The sequence below is a fragment of the Cervus elaphus genome, chromosome 5 (assembly GCF_910594005.1).
Source record: "Cervus elaphus chromosome 5, mCerEla1.1, whole genome shotgun sequence".
NCBI lineage: Eukaryota > Metazoa > Chordata > Mammalia > Artiodactyla > Cervidae > Cervus > Cervus elaphus.
Window position 1 is genome coordinate 86759923 of NC_057819.1, and position 23435 is coordinate 86783357.

A 23435-nucleotide genomic window follows, 5' to 3' on the forward strand; every position below is an offset into this window, starting at 1 on the left:
CAGGCCTCCCTGTCCATCCCCAACTCCCGGAGCTTACTCAGACTCGTGTTCATTGAGTCAGTGATGCCATCCAGCCATCTCATCCTCTGTCATCCCCTTCTCCTCCTGCCTTCAATCTTTCCCAGCATCAGGGTCTTTGCAAATGAGTCAGTTCTTCACAGCAGGTGGCCAAAGTATTGAAGTTTCAGCTTCAGCATCAGTCCTTCCAATGAACACTCAGGACTGATTTCCTTTAGGATGGACTGGTTGGATCTCCTTGCTGTCCAAGGGACTCTCTCAAGAGTCTTCTCCAGCACCACAGTTCAAAAGCATCAATTCTTCAGCACTCAGCTTTCTTTATAGTCCAACTGTCACATCCATACATGACTACTGGAAAAACCATAGCTTTGACTAGACGGACCTTTGTTGGCAATGTCTTTGCATTTTAATATGCTGTCTAGGTTGGTCATAACTTTCCTTCCAAGGAGTCTTTTAATTTCATGGCTGCAATCACCATCTGCAGTGATTTTGGGGCCCAGAAAAATAAAGTCTGACACTGTTTCCATTGTTTCCTCATCTATTTGCCATGAGGTGATGGGACCAGTTGCCATGATCTTAGTTTCCTGAATGTTGGGCTTTAAGCCAACTTTTTCACTCTCCTCTTTCACTTTCATCAACAGACTCTTTAGTTCTTCACTTTCTGCCATAAGGGTGGTGTCACCTGCGTATCTGAGGTTATTGATGTTTCTCCCGGCAATCTTGATTCCAGCTCTGCTTCATCCAGTCCAGCATTTCTCATGATGTACTCTGCATAAGTTAAATAAGCAGGGTGACAATATACAGTCTTGACATACTCCTTTCCCTATTTGGAACTAGCCTTTTGTTCCATGTCCAGTTCTGAGTAATGGAATATTACTCAGCCATAAGAAGGCACACATTTGAGTCAGTTCTAATGAGGTGGATGAACCTAGAGCCTATCATACAGAGTAAAGTAAGTCAGAAAGAGAAACATAAATATCATATATCAACACATATACAGAATCTAGAAAAATGGTACTGAAGAATTTATTTGCAGGGCAGCAATGGAGAAACAGACATAGAGAATAGACTTACAGACATGAGGAGAGGGGAGGAGCTTGTGAGATGTACAGAGAGAGTATCATGGAAATTTATATTACCACATGTAAAATAGATAGCCAGTGGGAATTTGCTATATGGGAGGAAAAAAGGAATCTCGTTGTTATGGCTCCTACTACAAAAAGCCATCAACAAATTTAGAAACAGCGAAATAGAGAGATGAGTAGGTTTATTCTTGGTAGACAGCTTGTGTTGCCTCTTGTCCATTTCCCTCCCACCACACCCCAAAAAAAGTGGGTAGGAAGGGGAATTCAATCTCAAGACTTTACTTCGCAATGTGGTTCCAAATGCCTCTCCACAGCATATGCAACACGTTCCTTCATACTTGAAGGGAAAAATCCAGCTCACCACATTTGGGTGTTGTTACTTTTAGTATAAGCTTTGGTTCTTCTATAAGAAGTATCACTCTGGATTCAAACCACACAGATGTCAATGAATGTTTTTTCCATTGTATAATCATTTAAAAATCACCTATGAATTAAAACTTGACATGATACACTGAGAATTTAGGATCATTTTTCATTAGTCCCACGTTCTTATGGTTGACTTCAAATGTTTGGTATGGGTGATTATAAGACAATATATTCCATGAAAAAAAAATTCATGCTGAAATTATAAAATCACATTTGTGATATAGTTCTTTTAAAAGTCTGTTTTTAACTTTTGTCCTCAGGAGCTTCTTTCTTCTTGCTGTTCTGACCAGTGACCTTTTTCCTGTGACAATGAAAGGAAAGCTGAATTAGAAATTTTAGATATATGTACTTTCCAAAACTCTACCAGTTTAATAAACATTTACTGAAACCTTCACGATCAAGTATGTGAGACATTAGGAACACAAAATTGTGTCTGCCCTTTAGAAAAACATATCCGCCTAAGTGAGACAGAAATACCACAATAAACTACATTACAACATGGCATAAAAGACAGATTCTGACCCAATAAAAAGAGTTCACATTGATTAAGTGCTAGACATTGTTACAAATACTTTATATGTATCAACTCAGATCTTCTAACTTATGAAGAAGATTCTATTAGTATCCTCATTATACAGATGTGGAAAATGAGGTAGAGTGGTTGAGTAACTTGCAGATCATCACACACTGATAATATTAGGACTGAACTCTGATATTCTGATTTTAGAGCTTGGCGAATGGTGAATGCCATCAACTAACTCTTAACACAAGAAAAAACTTTTGAGAAAAACAAAAAAACTTTTGAGAAACAACATTTGCATACTACAGAAGAGTAATGCAAATCAACTCACTTAATCCTTCACCAACAGTGAGTGGCAGAGTTATTATTTATATACCCATTTCCATTATATATAGGAGGAAAGAGGCTTAAAGATGTGATTTGTTTAAACTCACACAGGAAGAGGTGATATTAGAGCCAGTTCTTCTTGCTCCAAATCCAGTCTCCTCCACCCTCTACTACACCAGGGTGAGTTTGCAGTGCCTGAAGTGAGGTCCACTAGGCAACAGGATTTAGGTTTATTACTCAGTTGGGAAGCAGGGTCTGACGATATGGACTTAAGAGTAATCAGCATAGAGCTGAGGCCACAGGTGTGGGTAGGATCATTATTGCAACATCTGTAGTGGAAAGGTAAGCTGGTGTCAGATCAGCTCTTGTGTGTATGCTATGTTAAGAAGTATGGTTTTTAAATGTGAAGAAAATAAGACAACCAAAGCATCTTAAGCAGGGGCTAGGGACAGATTTATACCAAGTGTCCTCAAAGTCTTAGTGCAGCCATAAGTTTTAATAACTTTGAGGCATAAAAAAATTAACAATTAAAATATAATTTAAAATATCAATATTTATTACAGTTCAACAGAGCCACAATCTTATGTTCTAGTTGATTTTCCGTCTTTGTAAAAACTTTCCTCAGCTGCTAGTCAGTACCTGAAAGGATTGCACTTTCAATCCTAGCTTTACGATCACCCACGAATGAGGTTCTGATGTACATGTAACAATTCAGAAGCAGCTCATTGCAAGAAAAAGTCTAGTCAGACAGATAAGGTGACAAAGCAGGGCAACCTCCTGTAGCAATGCACTGGTCTATTAATCCTCTACCAATCCACCCAGGAACTGTTGCCACAAAGACGAAAAATAAAAAATGCATCAAGAAGGCACAAAACTGACTAGGTACAAATTAATCTTTCCAGTGATGTATTTTCGTAAGGTTGTAACATTTATTCCTCCCAAGTTACTAAAGCTTAAAACCACTAAACCCTTGGGACACTCTTTACATGCCATGTACTGGGGTTGAACATGACTTCCCATAATTAATACAAAATGTCAGGCTGACTCTTTCACTCAGAAGGAAAGTGCAGGCCAGTCTTCTCACCTGGGTTCACCTTGTTCCTTCTACGTGCCTAAATTTTACCTATCCCTGAAGATAATTCTGCTTCTGTAAAATTTTTTTGTAAACGACCAATTCATAATGATTTTTCCCTTCTCTAGCTTCTATTTTACTTAAAAATATTCTCTATTTTTTTCATGTATATTAATCTCCTTTCCCTAACTTCAGGAAAGTGAAAGTGAAGTCGCCCAGTCGTCTCCGACTCTTTGCGACCCCATGAACTGTAGCCCGCCAGGCTCCTCTGTCCATGGGATTCTCCAGGCAAGAATACTGGAGTGGGTTGTCATTTCCTTCTCCAGGGGATCTTCCCAACCCAGGGATCGAACCCAGGTCTCCCGCATTGCAGGCAGATGCTTTATCCTCTGAGCCACCAACTTCAGGAAAGGGGTCTCATTTTGCATCCTTTGTACACCTTACTACATATTATGTATGCAGTACATATATAATACAGATATATGCAGTAAGGCTAAAGATGGACAGTAAGTACTTGGTAAATTCCCATATTTTATGTATGTTATATCTTAACTGGTACTGACAGAATTTAAAGTGTCATTTTTCCTTAAACAGTGGAAAGAATAGTACTATGGAGAATATTTCAGTCTACCCCTATGAGATCATGGTTTCCCAGTAGTGACAGGCAAAAAGGGTAGTCCTGTGTACATTGTAAAAAAAAGAAATATAAATAAATCTGCATATAATTTCATATAAATATGTAAATCATAAGTTTATAATTTACATATAAATAAATTTATAATTTACCCAAATCATACTTTTCAGAGATGTTTCAACATGCTTCAGTGTAAATCCTACTGAAATCCTGCCCAGAATACAAAGCTTCAAGAAAGATTCCATTGATGTGAGCTGACAGTCCTAACAAGTGGCCTCAGTAGTGTGTCCAGATGCAGGCTGTGTGGAGACAGTGCATGCATGTGTCTTAAGTCACTTCAGTCATGTCCGACTCTTTGTGATCCCATGGACTGTAGCCCCTCAGGCTCCTCTGTCCATGGAATTTTCCAGGCAAGAATACTGGAGTGGGTTGCCATTTCCTTCTCCATAATGGACTGTAGACCTATCAAATTTTATTTCTAAAAATCTATCCTAAGGAAAAATAATGCCCAAGTTATATGAATATGACAGAGTCAAACTAACTTTTACCATATACTTACCGTTTATCCTTAGCTTTTTCTAAAAAATATTTTGGAGTTGTACTAATGCTCTCCCTTTCCAAGGGCTTCTTAATCATCTTTTTCTTTTGTTTACTGGAAGTTACAAAGAGAAGAAAGAACTGATTAAGTGCAACTTACTTTAGAGAGCTAAAACTAAAACTCGTTTTGGTTCTTGGTCACAAAATTTGTTTAACTATTTACTGGTTTACAGTGACAACACTGTATCCACTTTAATATACTAGTTTACCTAATAGTATCCAGAGCATTAATCCAGAGAGATGATAATTCAACCAATTTTTAAAAAGGCACTGATTATGATTAAAATATGTGTCACTCTCATATTGTCTCTGCCAATAAGCACTAGAGTCTCATTCTGGCCAATTAACTACTTTTTACTAGCTTTATGAATTAAAATCTAAGCATATTTCACTCACATTTAATAATATTTTAAAAATCTGAGTACTTAAAATTTCAAGGATGAAAAACTGACAGGGAAAGAACACACCGTATTCACAAATATTTAAGAGGAAAGTTTTTACTTTAAAATGTTCTAAAATAGTAGCATTGATAGAACTATAATGTACGAGTGTGAAAGTAAGAATGTACATGCAAAGAGAGAAAAACTCCCAAGTAAATTTAAGACTGTACCTTAGCAGTTTCTGGAAACCTTTTATGTATTCTGGGACAGGACATCCAGCCTGCTGGATGACATTGGCAACACTGAAAAAGGTACCGGTAAACATAAATTTGTATCTTGTCAAACTGTTGTTTATGTACTTAAACCCTCTGCACAACAGAAGAGGAACTACGAGTACACAAACAAGAAAGTAATCCAGTGAAGTATTCTGGTAAATTATTACCAATTATTACCAGGAGCAATCATATCAGACTACTGAGAGAACAGTCTGCTGGACTGAAACCAACATACTGCTGAATAATTTTAATAGCAGCTGCTTCTACGCAACATGCCCCAAGCCCTAGCCAGCACAGCCCAGTCTTGGAGGAAACATTGAAGTCAGAGTCACACTTTAATTTATTAAATCACAGGGCTTGGCTGACTTGAACTTCTCATGTACAGTCACTTATTCAATCCTTACAAGCTTTTGTAGTAAATATCATCATTATCCACATTTCCCAGATGGAAAAGAAAACTGAAGTGCACACACTGACATGGCGGGTCATCAGAGTCACATGCTTAGAGTTGCTGAGGAAACTCAGGTGAATCAAGGCTGCTGGAATAGTCCCCTATGTATCACATCAGAGTCTGCTCACAACAAAACCAAGATTGACAGAGCCAAGGCTCAGAAGGCACAAATCAAAATCTGTCACAACCGAGAAACAGGTCAATGTACAAACCACCTCCATCCACAGCTTGATTTCATCTGTTAGAAATATGAACTGCTGTCAGTTATCATCAGCCTAACATTTCTGTAGGCAGCCCAAGTGTAGGAAATATAACTCAGCCTTTACATTAACATCTATGATGATGGGCTATATTAAGATGAGATTCTAAAAATGCATCTATCATAGGTTACCCAGCTTCAAGGGGCTACAACTGAATAATATTGGAGTGTGTTACTAAAACAGTTTTTCCTCTACAACAGGTGACCTGGGACTAAAGATAAAACTCCATCTGCTCCTAAGAGTAATGGGAGAATGCACCATGCTAAGAGATCATTTTGATTAGGCTGTAACGGAAGAGATTCAGGGATTAACTTTAACTATTCACTAATCCAAAAACCTTAATATAACCTTGTGATTAATATAAAGTGATGTTATTGGGACAATTCTGTGAGTCTGAAACTTAAACAAATATTCTCTTGTGAATACTTCCAAAATCTAACAATGGAAGGACAAAAACGAAGCCTTTTGATCATTTTTCTTTCATGGCTAACATTTGGTTGACTAATACCATAACAGAATTTGGGACACAGCCATTATGTAAATAACAGAATTTGGGACACAGCCATTTTGTAATTATCTATTAATTGTGTATAAGAATAATGAACCAATTTTGCCAGCTTAGTGCTAAGCTATTTCTCCTAATTTACCTTCTTAATAATGGTTTATCATCTTCAGTGAAAAATGTAACAGCTTTTCCTTTATGCCCAGCTCTCCCAGTTCGACCTAAGAGAAATCAGACCATTAAAAAACAAACAAAAAAACTCATTTTTGAGGGGAATGGGACTTTCAAGATTCAAATATACAAGTCACTGGACTTTTACAGTACTGAAAATGAACATGCTGAAGGGACTCTGGTAGACGTGCTAAGACAGATGAGTGGGGCGTGGGGGTGGGGACACATGACTCACCTATCCTGTGAATATATTCCACTGAGCTGGTTGGAAAGTCATAGTTGATAACCAAGTTCACACCTTTAAAATCGATCCCTCTGGCCAGCAAGGCTGTACAAATAAGAACCCAGATTTTTCCTGCTCTGAAGCTGTGGACTGTGTTATCTCTCTGGTCAACAGAACATACAACAAATGTTTTAGCACCAGTCTGGGAATGAAAAACAAGTGCTTCATAAATGCCAGTGCTTAGTTGTTCTTTGTTGCTTTGAAAGTTTACATTTGACTTTACCTGTTGCTGTGTTCTGTCTGCATGAATAACATCCACGTTAATACCTTCATATATGAGCTCATGAAAAAGTTCTTTAGCCCTTTCAATGGACTGAACAAAAACAAGAACAGGTGGATTGAAACCCTAAAAGAAAGCACACATAACCCATAACTAAGAGTATAACTGCATCATTTCATAAGATTTTAATTCATTTCAATTTAGAAATTGCCAGATTTCTCAGACCTGTGGTCTAAGTCTGCCTCCATCTTCCTCAGCATCCATTCTCTACAATGGGCTTTTCCTACTCAATGTGAGCAGTACTCTCCATTTTGTTCACTGTCTAATTAATCCTCCTTCACCTTTCTACAGCAATGGATGTCCACTCCTTGAAATAATCATGTTTGCTTCTGTGCCTCAGAACATTTTTGTTCCTTCTTAAAATATAATAATTGTCACTTTAATCCATTATTTATCCTGACTGTGGGTATTCCCCAAAGCCTAGTCCCTGGTTCTCAGTTCTCTCAAAATAATCTTATCAAGTTAGACAAAATTTAAGTTATAACTACCAGCTCTAAGCAAATGATTTTTACATTTTGTATCATCAAACCCTGTTTCTCTCTCAAACCAGCTTTCTATATTTTCAACTGTCAGCATTAGGACTTGACCTTGTTATTATGGTCCACACATCCTTTCAGAATCTAATGAAAGATATGAAGCTGTCTAATAGGCAACCAGACATTCACACAATTTCAGAAGGTTCACAAAACTCAAGTTCATACATGGCTAAAAATCCCTGGAGTATAATCCTACGTAAGTATCTGTGAAAACCTTCCATTTCCTATTGCCAAGTGATATCATTATTAGCAAAACTAACAAATACAGCACAATGTGCCAAGCACTACTCTAAGTACTATATTTGTATTAATTCAGTAATTAAACAAAAAACCCCACTCTAGTGTCCTACTCATGTAAGGCCCCAGTTCTACATGAAAGCAGCAGAGTGGTGGGGGGAGATTTCAATATGTAGGCATACTCTTACTTTATTGCACTTTGCAGATAATGGGTTTTTCATAAATCAAAGGTGTGTGGCTAACCCTATGTTCAAGCAAGTCTATCGACACCATTTTTTCCCCAACACCATTTGCCTACTTCTTGTCTCTGTAGCACATTTTGGTAATTCTTGCAATATTTCCAACTTTTTCATAATTATTATATTTGCCCTGGTGAGCTGTGATCAGTCCTCTTTGATGTTACTAATATGGCACAATGAAGGTGATGGTTAGTAGGTTTAGCAATGAAGTATTTTTAATTAAGGTGTGTACATTGTTTACTTTTTTCCAGACAATGCCACTGCACACTTGACTACAGCATAGTGTAAATGCAACTTTCCTATGCACTGGGAAGTCCCCCAAATTCCTGTGACTCACTTAATTATGATATTGGCTTTACTGTGTTGGTCTGGAACTGAATGCCCAGTATCTTTAAGGTCTGCCAGTTCACAGATGTGGAAAAAGGAGGCTTTCAGGACATCAGTTAGGTCTTTTCCTAGCCTACCCTGAGCTGGGAACAGAAACTTAATTTTATTCTAAGAGGTGAGCCTCTCCCACTTGGGATGAGTTGCTCCAACGTGCTTCTTACTGATTTGCCACTGGATTACTAAACACGATGCAGGAAAACGTGCTCAGCCTCCCGTTAGTAATAGAAGGCTTGGTGAACTTCATCAAAATTTGAAAATGCAGCCCAAATATACCTTTTTAACAAGTTCTCTCATGGCCAGTAGTTTTCCAGTCTCTGAACCAACAAAGAGAAGCTCTTGTTCTACCGTCTCTACTGCAGAATTCCTGAGGAAAAAAACATACCTTGCAGTTTGTGAGAGCCAATCTTTGTTTTTCCCCATAAATTTTAAATAAATGAAAAAATTTACACATAACTCCAACAGAATGACTTTTTCCATTGTCAATATAAGTACCTAATTATTTATAAAGACAAAGTTTTTTGAAATTTACTTTTATCTAGAGAATAATTGCTTTACAATGTTGTGTTGGTTTCGGCCATTTAACAACGTGAATCAGTCAAGTATACATATGTCCCCTCCCTCCCTATCCTACCCCTCTTGGTTGTCATAGAACTCCCTGTGTTATACCAAAGTTTTTAAATTTTAGTTCAGTTCGGTTCAGTTCAGTCGCTCATTCGTGTCCAACTCTTTGCGACCCCATGAATCGTAGCACGCCAGGCCTCCCTGTCCATCACCAACTCCCAGAGTTTACTCAAACTTATGCCCATTGAGTCGGTGATGCCATCCAGCCATCTCATCCTCTGTCGTCCCCTTCTCATCCTGCCCCCAATCCCTCCCAGCATCAGGGTCTTTTCCAATGAGTCAGCTCTTCACATGAGGTGGCCAAAGTATTGGAGTTTCAGCTTCGGCATCAGTCCTTCCAATGAACACCCAGGACTGATCTCCTTCAGGATGGACTGGTTGGATCTCCCTGCGGTCCAAGGGACTCTCAAGAGTATTCTCCAACACGATGGTTCAAAGGCATCAATTTTTCGGCACTCAGCTTTCCTCACAGTCCAACTCTCACATCCATACATGACCACTGGAAAAACCATAACCTTGACCAGATGGACCTTTGTTGGCAAAGTAATGTCTCTGCTTTTTAATATGCTATCTAGGTTGGTCGTAACTTTCCTTCCAAGGGGTAAGCATCTTTTAATTTCATGGCTGCAATCACCATCTGCAGTGATTTTGGAGCCCAAAAAAATAAAGTCTGACACTGTTTCCACTGTCTCCCCATCTATTTTCCATGAAGTGATGGGACCAGATGCCATGATCTTAGTTTTCTGAATGTTGAGCTTTAAGCCAAAGTCTCTGGTGATTCAGTTTCATATATATATACATATACACATACACACACACACACTTTTTCAAATTCTTTTCCATTATAGGTAATTATATGTGGTTTATGTATTTTCCCTTTAGAAGTTTGCATCTGCTAATCCCAAACTCCTACTTTATCCCTCCCCCCTAATTTCCTCTTTGGTATTCGTAACTTTGTTTTCTATGTCCATAAGTCTGTTTCTGTTTTGTAAATAAGTTCACTTGTATCATCTTTAGATTCTACACATAAGCGATATCATATTTATTACTCTGACTTACTTCACTTAGTATAATCTCTAGGTCCATCCATGTTGCTGCAAATGGCATTATTTCATTCTTTTTTATGGCTGAGTAGCATTCCATGTGTGTGTATATACACACACACACATCACATCTCTATCCGTTTCTCTGTCAGTGGACATTTAGGCTATTTCCACATCTTGGCTTTTATAAATAGTGCTGCTATGAACACTGGGGTGCATGTATCTTTTCAAATTAGTTTCCTCTGGATATATGCCCAGGAGTAAGACTGATGTATCATATGGCAACTCTAATTTTAGTTTTTAAGGAACTCCACACTGTTCTCAGTAGTGGCTGTACCAATCTGCATTCCCACCAACAGTGCAGGAGGGCTCCCTTTTCTCCACACCCTCTCCAGCACTTATTCTTTGTAGCCTTTTTGATGATGGCCATTCTGACTGGTGTGAGGTGGTACCTCATTGTAGCTTTCATTTGCATTTCTCTAATAATTAGTAATGTTGAGCATCTTCTCATGTGCCTACTGGATATCTGGATGCCTTCTTCAGAGAAATGTCTATTTAAGTCTTTAAATGTTCTGTTCCGATTATTAAAATGTTATTTCAATTTAAAAAATAAGGACATAAACAATAAGCTGCCCACAATTCTACCATTTTACAATAAACTTTGATATTTTATTGTGTTCCAGTCATATATTTTCATGTTTCCAATTCCTTACAAAATCTTTCTAAAAGTAAAATTACTGGGTAAAATGAGAACATTTTAAAGGTTGCTTCATATGGCTAAATTTTTTTCATAATGTTAGCAAAGGCTTATTTATAGACAGACAGTTGGGAGTGAGGTATCTAAAGGTTTTATTAACACTGTATAAGCCAGTGTAATATACTACACTATGTATAAATACTTTTTCCGTTCTGCTATCTTCCTTCAAAATTATATTCATGGTGAACCTGTTCTATTTTTCTTTTTACACACAGGAGTTTTAAGTTGGAAGTAGATAGGATATTCTTTATCACTTCATTTGGCTTTTTACTTAACATGGTATTATAAGCACTTCTTCTATAGCTATTATCTTCACTTTTACTATTTCTATTCTCCTGGCAACAATACTGGGTTGCTACTCCCTTCTCCAGGGAATCTTCCCAACCCAGCAACTGAACACAGGTCTCCTGCCTTACTGCTGAGGCACCAGGGAAGCTCCATTCCATTTCATGGGTTGCACTACAGTATATCAAGGGGCAGTATTATAATTTCATAAAACTTTTTTTCTATCATTTAGCATAAATGCACCCCAAAATATTTTTAAAAAGGAATTACAAATCAAGTGGCTCAGTAACATCAGCTTCCTTCTCTCAGCCCAACTGAGTTAAGCCATCAAAGAGATTAAATCCTCTGGGTGGCCACAGAACTCATGGTAATACTTTATGGAAGGGAAAAATCAACTAAATGCATGATGATAGTAATATCCGCATGACGATATGAGAATGTCCCTTTAGATTATTCTAACATAGAATATCCTTAATCAAACTTGACTTTAAAGAATATGTTTCTTTCAGTAAAACTCTTTTTATTAATCTTAGGCCACACAACCTGTCTCCTTTAGTGTAAAATAATGACTTTTTTTTAATCAGTGTGATAATGGAAGAGGAATTACCTTGCTCCAATGGATACAGTAATGACGTTGTCCAAGTTCAGTTTGCACCACTGTTCAACATCATAGGCAAAAGTTGCACTGAACATAGCTCTCTTCACCTTGTGGGATGTACAGGCCAAGAAAATGGAAGCCAGCTGGTCTCTGAACCCAGTTTTGCCATCTTCAAACAGTTTATCTGATTCATCTACTACCAGCCATTCAACACTAAGAAATAACAACAAAAATTTGTGGTTTATTGACCTGAAAGATCCAGGACATGTCACTAAACTGCGGGGACACATGAAGAAGTCAAACCACAATGATGCTTCTCAGATCCACATACTGTACCAGAAAAAGGTACAAGAAAAATAAGCAATAAAAAGGTAAAAGAAGATCAACATAAATTAATGTACCTATTCCATTACCCCAAAGGATATGAAGTTCCACTGACAATGACAGAAGTTCCACTGGCATTGGTGATGGAGTTCCATCACCACTGCTGAAAGATGTGAAAATTTCTAGGGGAACTCTGTACTAATTGCTTATCACAATCTGTTAACTTTATTCCAGACCAGATAGTTACTTTTTTCTCAGCACCAACACTGACTGAAAGCTGGCAGATAGCAAGCTCCAAAGGGCAATAATACAAGTATTATATTATAGTTGAAGACAAAATATAATCAAGTTAATGAAAAACACACATAAAAGACATTATTAAAGTAACATACTTTGTTAAGTCTATTCCTGGAGGATCTTGTTTTAATAAATAGATTAGTCGATTTGGAGTAGTCACAAGGATATCTGTAAGGAAAAACAAATGGTACAAATTGCAAAACAACATTCATCCGTCTTAAACTAGAGGATTAAGCCCCCTGTATTTCAGTTAATAACCTCAAGTGGGGAGAAGTGCTGATATGCACTATACCAATAACACAACAAACTAATGTACATATTTTTTTAATACATCATAGCACAAACTACTAAGTCCTTACTCTCCATTTATTTGACCTGCCTTCTTGGTCTCTAAGAGGCAGGAATACAATAATCCAACACTCTGCTTTTCAAACATTCATTTGTTTTTCAGGAAAATACTTTCCTTAAATGGAACTTTATTCAGAAGCTCAAGATAAAAGCCAAGTAAAAGTTTCTCTGGTGGACGTTAAGAGTAGAGATGTAAGCCAGTCTGATCTGCAGAATATTCCCATGGCAGGTTAACCATCAATAGAATAAAGCAGGGATTCTCAGCCTCAGTACTACATTTGATTCAGACAACTCCTCGCTGTAGGAGGCTATTCTGTGCATCGCAGCACGTGTAACAGCGTCACTGGCTTCTATCCCTCTAACAGTAGCACCTCTCCCCAGCTGTGACAAAGTATCTCCATATACTGCCAAATATCCTTGGGGTGGAGGGTGAGGTAGAGAACCCCTGGTATCTATTTATGTAACTACTGAGTGAGAGGAGATCTCTTTCAGCTTTTCTAAAAATCAAACTACACTTTTAAGAATTTTTAGGTGGCAATTCGGATATTTGTAATTTCCAAATCCCTTACATTTCAAGCATGAACTGAACTGAATTTACAACTTCCATCCTCTGGCATGCATGCTCAGTTGTGTCAGGCTCGCTGACCCCAGGGACTTGTCCATGGAATTTTCCAGACAAGAATACTAGAGTCAGTTGCCATTTCCTCCTCCAGGGGATCTTCCCAACCCAGGGATCGAGCCCGAGTCTCCTGCACTGGCAGGTGGATTCTTTACAATTGGTGCCACCTGGTAATCCCTTACCAAATTTCTTAGATGATTTAGGTCCAAATTTCTTGGCTGCAACTGCTGCTTTGTGGATCATGTGTATCCTGAATCCTGTTCCCTCGGATAGTTTTACTAACTCTCGGTGAATCTAAAACAGAAATGATAAAAACATCAGCTGCTGAAATACTTGGATAAGATGTATACTCACTTTTTTAGTATTTATAAAATAAATCTAGTATCAATCCATGAATACCTGAAAGTAACCTGGAATCTTGGCATTTTGGAACTCCAATGCCAAATAAGATTCATAGTTTCTTCAGATCTAGTAAACCAGTTCCAAAAGAAAAAAATCAAAACTCTTGAACTCTGTATTATTTTTAAGAATAGAGTACAGTTTCAAAACAGTTTCATACATGGCATGTATTTACATGTATTTACATCCCACTCTCACACTGAGACAGTCGAATGGATCACAGTATAGTTTTACTTTCTCAAAAACTGAGATGAGGTTTCCTTTTTATAGGTGAGAAGAAAAAGTTTTAAAGAGGAACTGTATATTACAGACCACTTCCCTGGCGGTTCAGACAGTGAAGAATCTGCCTGCAATGTATATGACCCAGGTTCGATCCCTGGATCGGGAAGACCCCCTGGAAAAGAGAATGGCAACCCACTCCAGGATTCTTGCCTGGAGAATCCATGGACAGGGGAGCCTGGTGGACTACAGACCACGGACTTGCCGAGTTGGACTTAACTAAGTGACTAACACACATATGTTACAGTAGCCTTCCAACTACAAGGATCTTAGAGCATATACCAAAGTATAAATGCTAAGATCATCATATTTTAGGAAACTGTAAGACTTTATGCAGTAAGATACCAAGAAGTGTGCTTTGTACACAATACTTGACCATGATAAAGACACGGGCCTTACTCTTCTGGACCTTTCTATTACCCTCTAATAAGAAAGATGACTGGCAAACACAAACATATTCTCTTCAGAAACTACAGGTTATACCTGGCTGGCAAGTTCTCGTGTTGGTGATATAACCAGGGCTCTGAAGCCTTTATTTGTGGGTTGTTTCAGGTGCATTAAAATAGGAATGCTAAAAGCCAAAGTCTTTCCAGATCCAGTAGGAGCAGAAGCCAGCAGTTCTCGACCCTAAAAACAGAGTATATTAAGTACAAGGAAGAGTACATACATTTTTCAGTGCCAGTCAAATAACGCTACCAGCCATAAAAATAAAATCATATATAATAAGTCCAGACACTCACATTCCCATCATTCCTCTAACTTCTCCAATATTTGTTTTTCTTTTCTTTTTAGTTTTTTTTTTTTTCATTTTATTTTTTTAGTTGGAGGCTAATTACTTTACAGTATTGTAGTGGTTTTTGCCATACATTGACATGAATCAGCCATGGATTTACATGTGTTCCCCACCCCGATCCCCCCTCCCACCTCCCTCCCCATCCGATCCCTCTGGGTCTTCCCAGTGCACCAGCCCTGAGCACTTGTCTCATGCATCCCACCTGGGCTGGTGATCTGTTTCACCCTTGATAGTTTACTTGTTTCAGTGCTATTCTCTCTGAACATCCCACCCTCGCCTTCTCCCACAGAGTCCCAAAGTCTGTTCTGTACATCTGTGTCTCTTTTTCTGTTTTGCACGTATTTGCTTTTCTAACATCACCCACCTCTGCTACTACCACCCCAATGGAGTTTCTGAGCATTATCACTAAAGTTAATTTGAACTGGGTAAAGAAAACAGATAACTAAAATCCAGGTAATTCACAACCATATTCCCATTATTTCTATTTTCCTTTTCCCTAAACCTCTTTATCAAAACAAAATCAGAAAACCAACTTTTGGTCCTGATATCTGCATTGCTCCATCCTCATGGAAAATTTTAATAAATAACTAAAGAACTAAAAGTAAAATAAAAAGTGGTGATAACACCAATGACAATCATTTATAGGTGACAATCTTCAAAAAGTCACTGTGCTTTTTAAAGCTTTCAGCTAAGATCACTACACATACAACATTTTAATGAAAATTAAAAGCAAATTTGCTATAACGTCAGTCAAAAACATCCTTCAAATATATTCTTATTTCAGTTCCCAAAGAAAATGAAAAGGATTAATATGGATGAGATAGGAGGTAACTCATACCCTTTGGCTACTAGAACTGGGAGGCCGTCTTGGTTATGTGGTGACAAAAAAGCAGCTCTCACCACTACAAAAAGAAACTCAGAAAAACTTAATTTCAAAAATCTAAGTTAACTCATACTTCTGTCAACACTGCATAAACAAATAATGGTATACTCATATAAGAAAATACTACTCAGCCTATCATATATCAGTAACAAATTGATATATGCAACATGGAGGATCTCAAAAAAGGTACATAGAGTGAAAGAAAGAAACCAGAGATAAAAGAATACATAATGAATGATTCCACTTATATAATAATTCTATAATACATGGCGGTAAGAACCAGAACAGGGCTTCCCTGGTGGCTAGCGGTAAAGAATCCACCTGGAATGTAGGAGACGTGGGTTTGATCCCTAAGTCGAGAAGATCCCCTGGAGAAGGAAATGGCAACCCAATCCAGTATTCTTGTCTGAGAAATCCCACGGACAGAGGAGCCTGGTGGGCTACAGTCCATGGGGCTGCAAAGAGTTGGACAGGACTGAGAGATTAAACAACACAAGGAAGCAGAAGAGTGCTCACCTCTGGGTGAGGGTCGGGTGGGGACCGAAGGGAAAGGGTATGAAATTGCTGAAATTCACTAAACTGTGCACTTGACATCTATGTATTTTTTTAGTATTTAAATATAGTTCAATAATAAAAAGTACTGGGATATGGGAATTCCCTGGCAGTTCAGTGGTTAGGACTCTCTGCTTTCACTGCTGAGGGCCTGGGTTCAATACCTGGTTGGGGAACTAAGATCCCACAAGCTGCATGGCGTGACAAAAAACTTTTAAAGCACTGGGATTAAAAACAAAGTCAAGTTATATACAATAATTCAGTACCTCTGAAATACTTCTTAGATATTATAAACCAAATCACTGATGAATAAACAGAACATAGTCCCTATCCTCAGAAGATGAATGCTTTTCGTTAAATGGAAAATGTTAGTTAGTGCAAAGACACAGTAGTATACAGTGTAAGATAAATGTTGCAAGAAAAAGAAAACACATGGAGAATTGGGTGTTAGGGGAAAGAGTGTTTGTTGGTAAATGAAAAAGATCACATAAAGCAGTAGTGATCAAGACAAACTGTATGGAGGCACAGGCATTAGAGATGGAGTTTAGAGGATGGCAAGGATTTCAACAAGGGGAAATAAGGCAGATGGGAAGATCTCAAAGACAGAGGAAAGAGAATGAATACACACACACACACACACTTCAAGGCCTTCACACTCACATGCAGCATAACTGGAATGGCTTGCATTTGGATTGGTGTAGGGATCTGGAAGCCTGCATCCAGAATGTTCTGAAGCAGTCGAGAATTGATTTTATATTCCTGGTCAAGTTGCTGAAATGTAGCAATTGGGTCAGGAAGATCAGTTCCTTGGACATGAATTTTATGTTTATTCCGGAAGAAGTTTAGCTGAAAAGTAAAACAAAGGGATTTGGTAAAATACATTGTCAGAAGTTGTAAAGCAGTAATAAGTTTCTCAAATAAGCTTTAGTAGCATATGAAGCCATCTAGTTAAATTCCAGGCCCTAAAAGAGACAGATACTACGAACAATTTCCACCCTTTCACAGAAGGATGACCTTCCTAACGATGAAACCTATCTATCCACACTTTCCACACTTAATGTGTCAATGCCATGAATAACATTATTCATATACATGTGCTACTGTCACAGTCACAATCTTATAGAAACTGCTAGAAGACAGGCACTGAATCAATCTATTTGCTTTATATGGCACTTGGCACAAGAGCCAATGCTTTTTAACGATCTACCCTAAACTCTATTTATTAAGACTGAATGCCACTAAAAAAGTCAAGTGATGTTGATTTTTTTATTTTTTTGGTTTTTCCCACTCTCTGATCCAGACAGCCAAATTCTGGATGCGGGATTACCAAAGGAGCTGAACGGTACTCCATCTGCAATACGGTGGGAGTGCAGCAAACTCAACAACGGCGTATTTGTTGTCCCTTCTGAATTCCCCTCCTCCTGATCCCAAGTTACCAAACAGGTTTCTTAAGAATTCCAACTCTCAAATCCCTGTCACGTGAAATTCTTCAAAACCAGGGAGTTTAACATAAAGGATAAAGTGGGCCAATTTTATGTTTATCAAAGGGAAATGAGAAATTTAAAAAACTTAATTCTAAACACATTATCAAATTTGACCCTGTTTAAGTTTCAAGATTTCAAGATACTTTCAAGAATTTTAAACTTTAAAAATTTCAGCCACAGCACAAAGGCTACTTTAAATTTTCATTAAAGTGAAATCTAGACTACTATAAATAACCTTCTATCTTAACAAAATCATACTCACTTTGATGAACAGAAAAACCCAAGCACAGTGAAAAAGGCACAAGGCCAGAAAAACTATTAGGGCAAAAATATTTTTCTCACCTTTTCTTTTCTTAGCTGCTCTAACTTTCTTGAAGTTAGTTTATTTTCTCTTTTAACATTTTTATCTTCAATCTTTGCTTCCACAGATGATATCCACTGTATAGTAGAAACTTCTTCTTGAGAAGTAATTTCTAAAATATATTTTTTTAAAAAATTAAAAGATTTTAACTGCAACATTCTTAGGTGGCACAAATAGGCCACACCTTCACACTGAAAGAAAATGTAACAGTTGATACAACTAGACAGTTTTGGTAACTGGCCTAGCTGACTTTGAAGTTTACCTGGGAAAATAAATATGTAAGAATAGCTAAAAAATTCTAAGAATATTAATTAGTAAAGACTACTTCTGGAATTTTTTGAAAATTTTTTCAACTTCACTGAGGCACAACAGACACAATAAACTGCATATATTTAAAGTATGCAATTTGCATACTTCCCTGGTGGCTCAGTGGTAAAGAATCCACCTGCAATGCAGTAGACATGGGTTTGGTCCCTGACCTGCAAAGATCCCCTGGCAAAGGAAATGGCAACCACTCCAGTATTCTTGCCTGGGAAATCCCCTGGACAAGAGGAGCCTGGCGGACTACAGTCCATGCGGTTGCAAAAGAGCTGGACACAACTGAGTGGCTAAACAGCAACAATACACCTGTTAAACCATCAACACATTTAAGGCCATTTTCATCAGTTCCCAAAACTCCTTGTAGCTCCTTATAGTGCATTACTCCATTCCTAGGCAACTACCTTTTTCTCTCGTTGATTAATTTTTTTCCTGGAATCTTATATAAATGGAATCATATAGTACGTACTAAATTTAGTCTGGCTTCTTTCACTTAGTATAGTTATCCTGAGATTCATCCATCCAATCTATGTTGGAGCATGTGTCGATAATTTTAAACCTTTTATTTACAGGGAGTATCCTACTGTATTGGATATGCAATCTGTCTATCCTCCACTGTCCAAGGACATTTGGGTCATTTCATAGTTTTGGCTATTACAAACAAAGCTGCTATGAACACAAGTATACAAGTCTTTGTGAGAACACAGGTTTTCCTTTCTGTTGGGTAAATTCTAGGAGCAGAACAGGTGGATCACATGGTAAGTGTATGTTTATTATTATTATTTTTAATTCTTTTCCATTTCTACCAAAAAAGCCTACTAGAATTTTAATTGGATTTGCACTGATCCTATAGCTCACTTTAGGGAGAAAGTATCCAGTTGCTCAATCAATAAACATGGTATGCCGCACTACTCTGTTGGGATTTATAACACAGTATTAGTCGCTCAGCTGTGTACGACTCTGGTCCCCCAGGCTCCTTTGTCCATGGGACTTTCCAGGCAAGAATACTGGTGTGGGTTGCCATTCCCTTCTCCAGGGGATCTTCTCAACCCAGGGATTGAACCCGGGTCTCCTGAATTTGCAGGCAGATTCTTTACTGTCTAAGCCACCAGGGAAGCCCATTTACAACATAAGGCCACGTTAATTGAAGCAAGCTTGTACTGGTCTATGAATACAGAATCAGAAGTAAATGAAATAGAACAGAACCCAAAGACCCAAATATATATGGGAAATAAGTTACAATAAAAGCTGTATCTAAATCCAATGGGGAGAAGATGGATTATCAATATATTAAGACAATCGGCTAGACATCTGAAAAAAAAATTAAATTTGTTCCTTATTCACTCCTTACACCAAATAAAATCCCAGAGGGCCAGAGATTTCAATATAACAAAATGAAACTACAAATAAGAAAGTATGGGAGAATAAAAAAAAAAAATTAAGTTTAATGCTTAGGACACAAAAGCAAAAGCAAATTACAAAGGAAAAGATACAGTTAACACATAAAATGGCAAAAATAAATAAGATTATGACAGGATAAACTAAAAAATACGTGTAAACACAGTATGCTAGACTAGAGCTAATTTCTCTAACAAATTAAGAAGAAACAGATGAACAGTATAATAGAAAAAAGTGCAATACTACATGAGGAGGTAAACTATAAAAATAGAAAAAGAAAACTCATACACTGCTGGTGGGCATCACCAATTGGAATGATTTTTAAAAAATATAAAAAATTATGCTCACTTTTATGAGGAGACAGTTGGCATTAACAGACCTGAATTATTACTAATCCACAAGACCTTGAATTGTCCAATTAAAACTCTTTATGCCTATCCACACTTGCTACTAAATGCTTACAGGACATATCTGTGTGTCTCTGGTTGCCAAATATTTGAATCTTTTTCCTAAGCTGGTGTCAGGTCTTTTTAGAATTCATCTTGATGGAAAGCTTTATTAAACTTGCTTGTAGCCAGGAAAGTAAAATGACTTTTACTGCAACACTGTCACCAAAAGTGTGGAAACAAAGTAAATGTTCCTAACACAGAAACTTGTCAAATCAATTATGGAACATCCCTACAACATATAACGGGATACTATGCTATGGTTCAATGAACAAAGCAGTAGACTTCCTAATGATACCACATTTCTGGTGGACAATTCCCAAATATCTGAATTTAAAATCTGTTAACTGCGAAATCCCACTTTTAAGAATTTATCAGACAGATATACCCACACATACACCCAAAGTAGAATAACATTTACTGCAACACTGTAAAAGCAAAAGTGGAGAAACAAGTTAAAGGCCCACCACTCAGGAACTTGTTAAATCAATAATGGAATGTATAATGGGATAAGATGCTATATTAAAACGAACAAGGCAGCACATTTCCTACTCATTCATAACAAATTCCAAGATAATACTGTTATATCTTGTTATAAAGGGGGTAGAGGGAAGGAAGGTTCAGAACAAAACAGCATCTAGAGTATGCAATCATTCATGCTTTTTAAGTGAGGTATAAATACATATCAATAGACTATCTCTACAAAAACATCTAAGATAAACTGATTGAATAATTTTTAAAAATCATGTGTAAGTATTTATTTTACCAAAAAGGTAAAATGGCTGGGAAACTTAATAGATGAACAAGGAAAAAGACAAATATTCCCACAGTTGAGTACAAGAAAAAAAGACCACCTTGTGAAAAATAGCCAGAGAGTACAAACAAGCCACAAAACGTGAAAGGTAAACATCCAGAAAAGCCTATGAGAAGATGCTCAATCTCACCAGTTATCAAGAAAATATAAATAAAAACGTTTCACTCATTAGAATGGGGAGGAAAAAAAAAGACCAACAGTATTCAGCATTGTCACGGCTGTGGGAAGTCATTTTGCAGTTATCTGTTCAAAGGAAGAAGTGTGTGTGCCCTTTGACCCACTGAATCCACTTTGGGGATGCTAATTACAGAAGTTACAGCACCTGTATAAAAAGATATGCTTACAAGTATCTTTACTGTAACAATATTTGTAATCACAAATACCTTGAAACAACTTAAATGCTATCAAATGACAAACAGCAATATATTGTCTGACATATAACCATAAGCTTCTACTATTTCTGTAAATGAAAAAAAAATTAGAGACAAAAACCATAAATCAAGCCCTAACCTGAAGTCATCTTCTTCTTCTTTTTCCTGTTTTGCTCCCTCTTCCTTTCAATTTGGCTCTCTTCTTTTTTCTCTTCATCTTGTAGCTCCTGATGAGTTCTTAATGCTCCACAATCACCTGGGACAGACTTTTTGTTTCCAAAAAAGTCCAGTCCCTGCAGCACCTCCGAGGAATCAAAGTCATATTTCCTTTTTCCTATCTAAAACCCAAAAAATTTTAAATGAAATCTATGGACAGATTTGGCATTGTTATCACTCTAGCAGCATTGACAGTAAGGATGTGGGTACAATGACTCCCAATCTTTTTTGTCTTTCACCAAATATCTGTTGAGCTGACAAGAGTTCGGGCAAATGGAATCCAAGATGATACCTTTTCTGACCTTCTAATAGTAATAATAATAATCATAACAGCAACTAACACTGATAAGCATAACACTTATGCTTAATCTGCATAATCATAACACTGCATAATCAGACAGATTTCTAAGCATGTTTAGATATATTAAATTCCTCCTTCCTTCAACAACCCTAACAAGGTAAACAGCAAAACAGATGAGAAAAATCGAGGCATTAACACGTTAAGTAACTTCACCACGGTCTCAAAACTGGTAACTGGAAGGCCCAGGATTTGAACTTGAATCATCTGGTTCCAGAGTTCAAACTCTTAACAACTACACTATACCGTCAGAGAAAGAAGAAACACAGGTGAGGCACACACACAAAAATGTCTCTAGTCCCAATACCAAAGTTGATATACAAGATTTTCCACAACTGGGCCCCAACTTCTCTCGATTGATCACTCACTACTTCCCTCTGTAAGAGCGCCCATTTCAAATCGTTCGTCTCATTACTTAATACGCCGTGGAGTAGCGGGAATAAAAAGAACCATGCCCACGCAAGCCAAAGCAAACGGGAAGATCACCAAGAAATAATCTGTTCTCTCCGTTTGGGGTTGTTGCTGTTTTTCAAATTCTTTTCCATAAGTTTTGGAAAAAGATAACTTTTGAGAGTAAGATTCTAAACGGTGCTTTGAATAAACTCAGAAGAACAGCCAGGGCGGTAGAGTGGAGGTGAAACGTTTCCCGACTAGACCCAACCAAGTCTAGGACAGGTAAACGGTTCATTCAGAAGGCTGCGGTAAGCTGAACGCCAAAGGAGGGGAAATGCCCCGCAACCAGGCCTCGGGGTCTCCGAGTGCGGACTCCCCCAGCATTCGGCAATTTCTCCGGCTCCCACTCCTTACTCAGTTACTCGCGCTTCTGCCCACAATACCTGGAATCGAGCTGCGTCCGCCGAGAAGCGTCTCAAGTCGAATTTGGCACCCGCGCCGAGCCGGCGAAACAGATCGTGAGCATCCATTTTTACCCAGAAAGCTCCGCGGTCTCACAGCGCCTGCGCAGAGGACTTCCTCTCCCAGAAGGCCTAGGGCGAGCGGAAGTGGCTCGGGGAGAGGGCGGGGCCTCCTGGCTGTGAGAAGTCGGGAGGGTTTACTGACTTACGGTGTGATGTTATTTGTTTGATTAAAAAAATATTTATCCACATCTTCTTATGCCAGGCACTCACTGTTCTAGACTTTTAGGGATAGTTTGGTAAACAACACTCCACGAATCTCACCTCAGGAAACTTA

At 37.9% G+C, this 23435-nt stretch overlaps 1 protein-coding gene across 2 annotated transcripts; it reads right to left on the reverse strand.

Moving 5' to 3' along the window:
* Nucleotides 1-1268: 1268 nt before the first annotated feature.
* DDX52 (DExD-box helicase 52) lies at nucleotides 1269-23187 on the reverse strand. 2 transcript variants are annotated; one of them, XM_043902978.1, is made up of 16 exons: nucleotides 23081-23187; nucleotides 21810-22008; nucleotides 18305-18435; nucleotides 17139-17324; nucleotides 14734-14877; nucleotides 13755-13866; nucleotides 12701-12773; nucleotides 11994-12197; nucleotides 8954-9044; nucleotides 7225-7347; nucleotides 6954-7104; nucleotides 6693-6768; nucleotides 5290-5361; nucleotides 4642-4734; nucleotides 2484-2705; nucleotides 1269-1830 (listed from the first exon to the last, which is right to left on the reverse strand). In XM_043902978.1, exons 1-16 carry the CDS (start codon nucleotides 23165-23167, stop codon nucleotides 1773-1775), a joined length of 2022 nt encoding a protein of 673 aa, XP_043758913.1. In that variant the 5' UTR covers nucleotides 23168-23187; the 3' UTR covers nucleotides 1269-1772. The 2 variants fall into 2 exon arrangements, with proteins under 2 accessions (XP_043758913.1, XP_043758914.1); XM_043902979.1 differs by lacking the exon at nucleotides 2484-2705.
* Nucleotides 23188-23435: the final 248 nt, after the last annotated feature.

Coding starts and splice junctions, on each gene's coding strand:
- DDX52 (XM_043902978.1), bottom strand. CDS start 23,167: ATGGATGCTCACGATCTGTTTCGCCGGCTCGGCGCGGGTGCCAAATTC. Junction 17,325..18,304: donor AGCAGCTAAGAAAAGAAAAG/GTGAGAAAAATA, acceptor TTTACTTTTCAG/CTAAACTTCTTCCGGAATAA. Junction 12,774..13,754: donor TAAATCATCTAAGAAATTTG/GTAAGGGATTAC, acceptor TTTTCCTTACAG/ATATCCTTGTGACTACTCCA.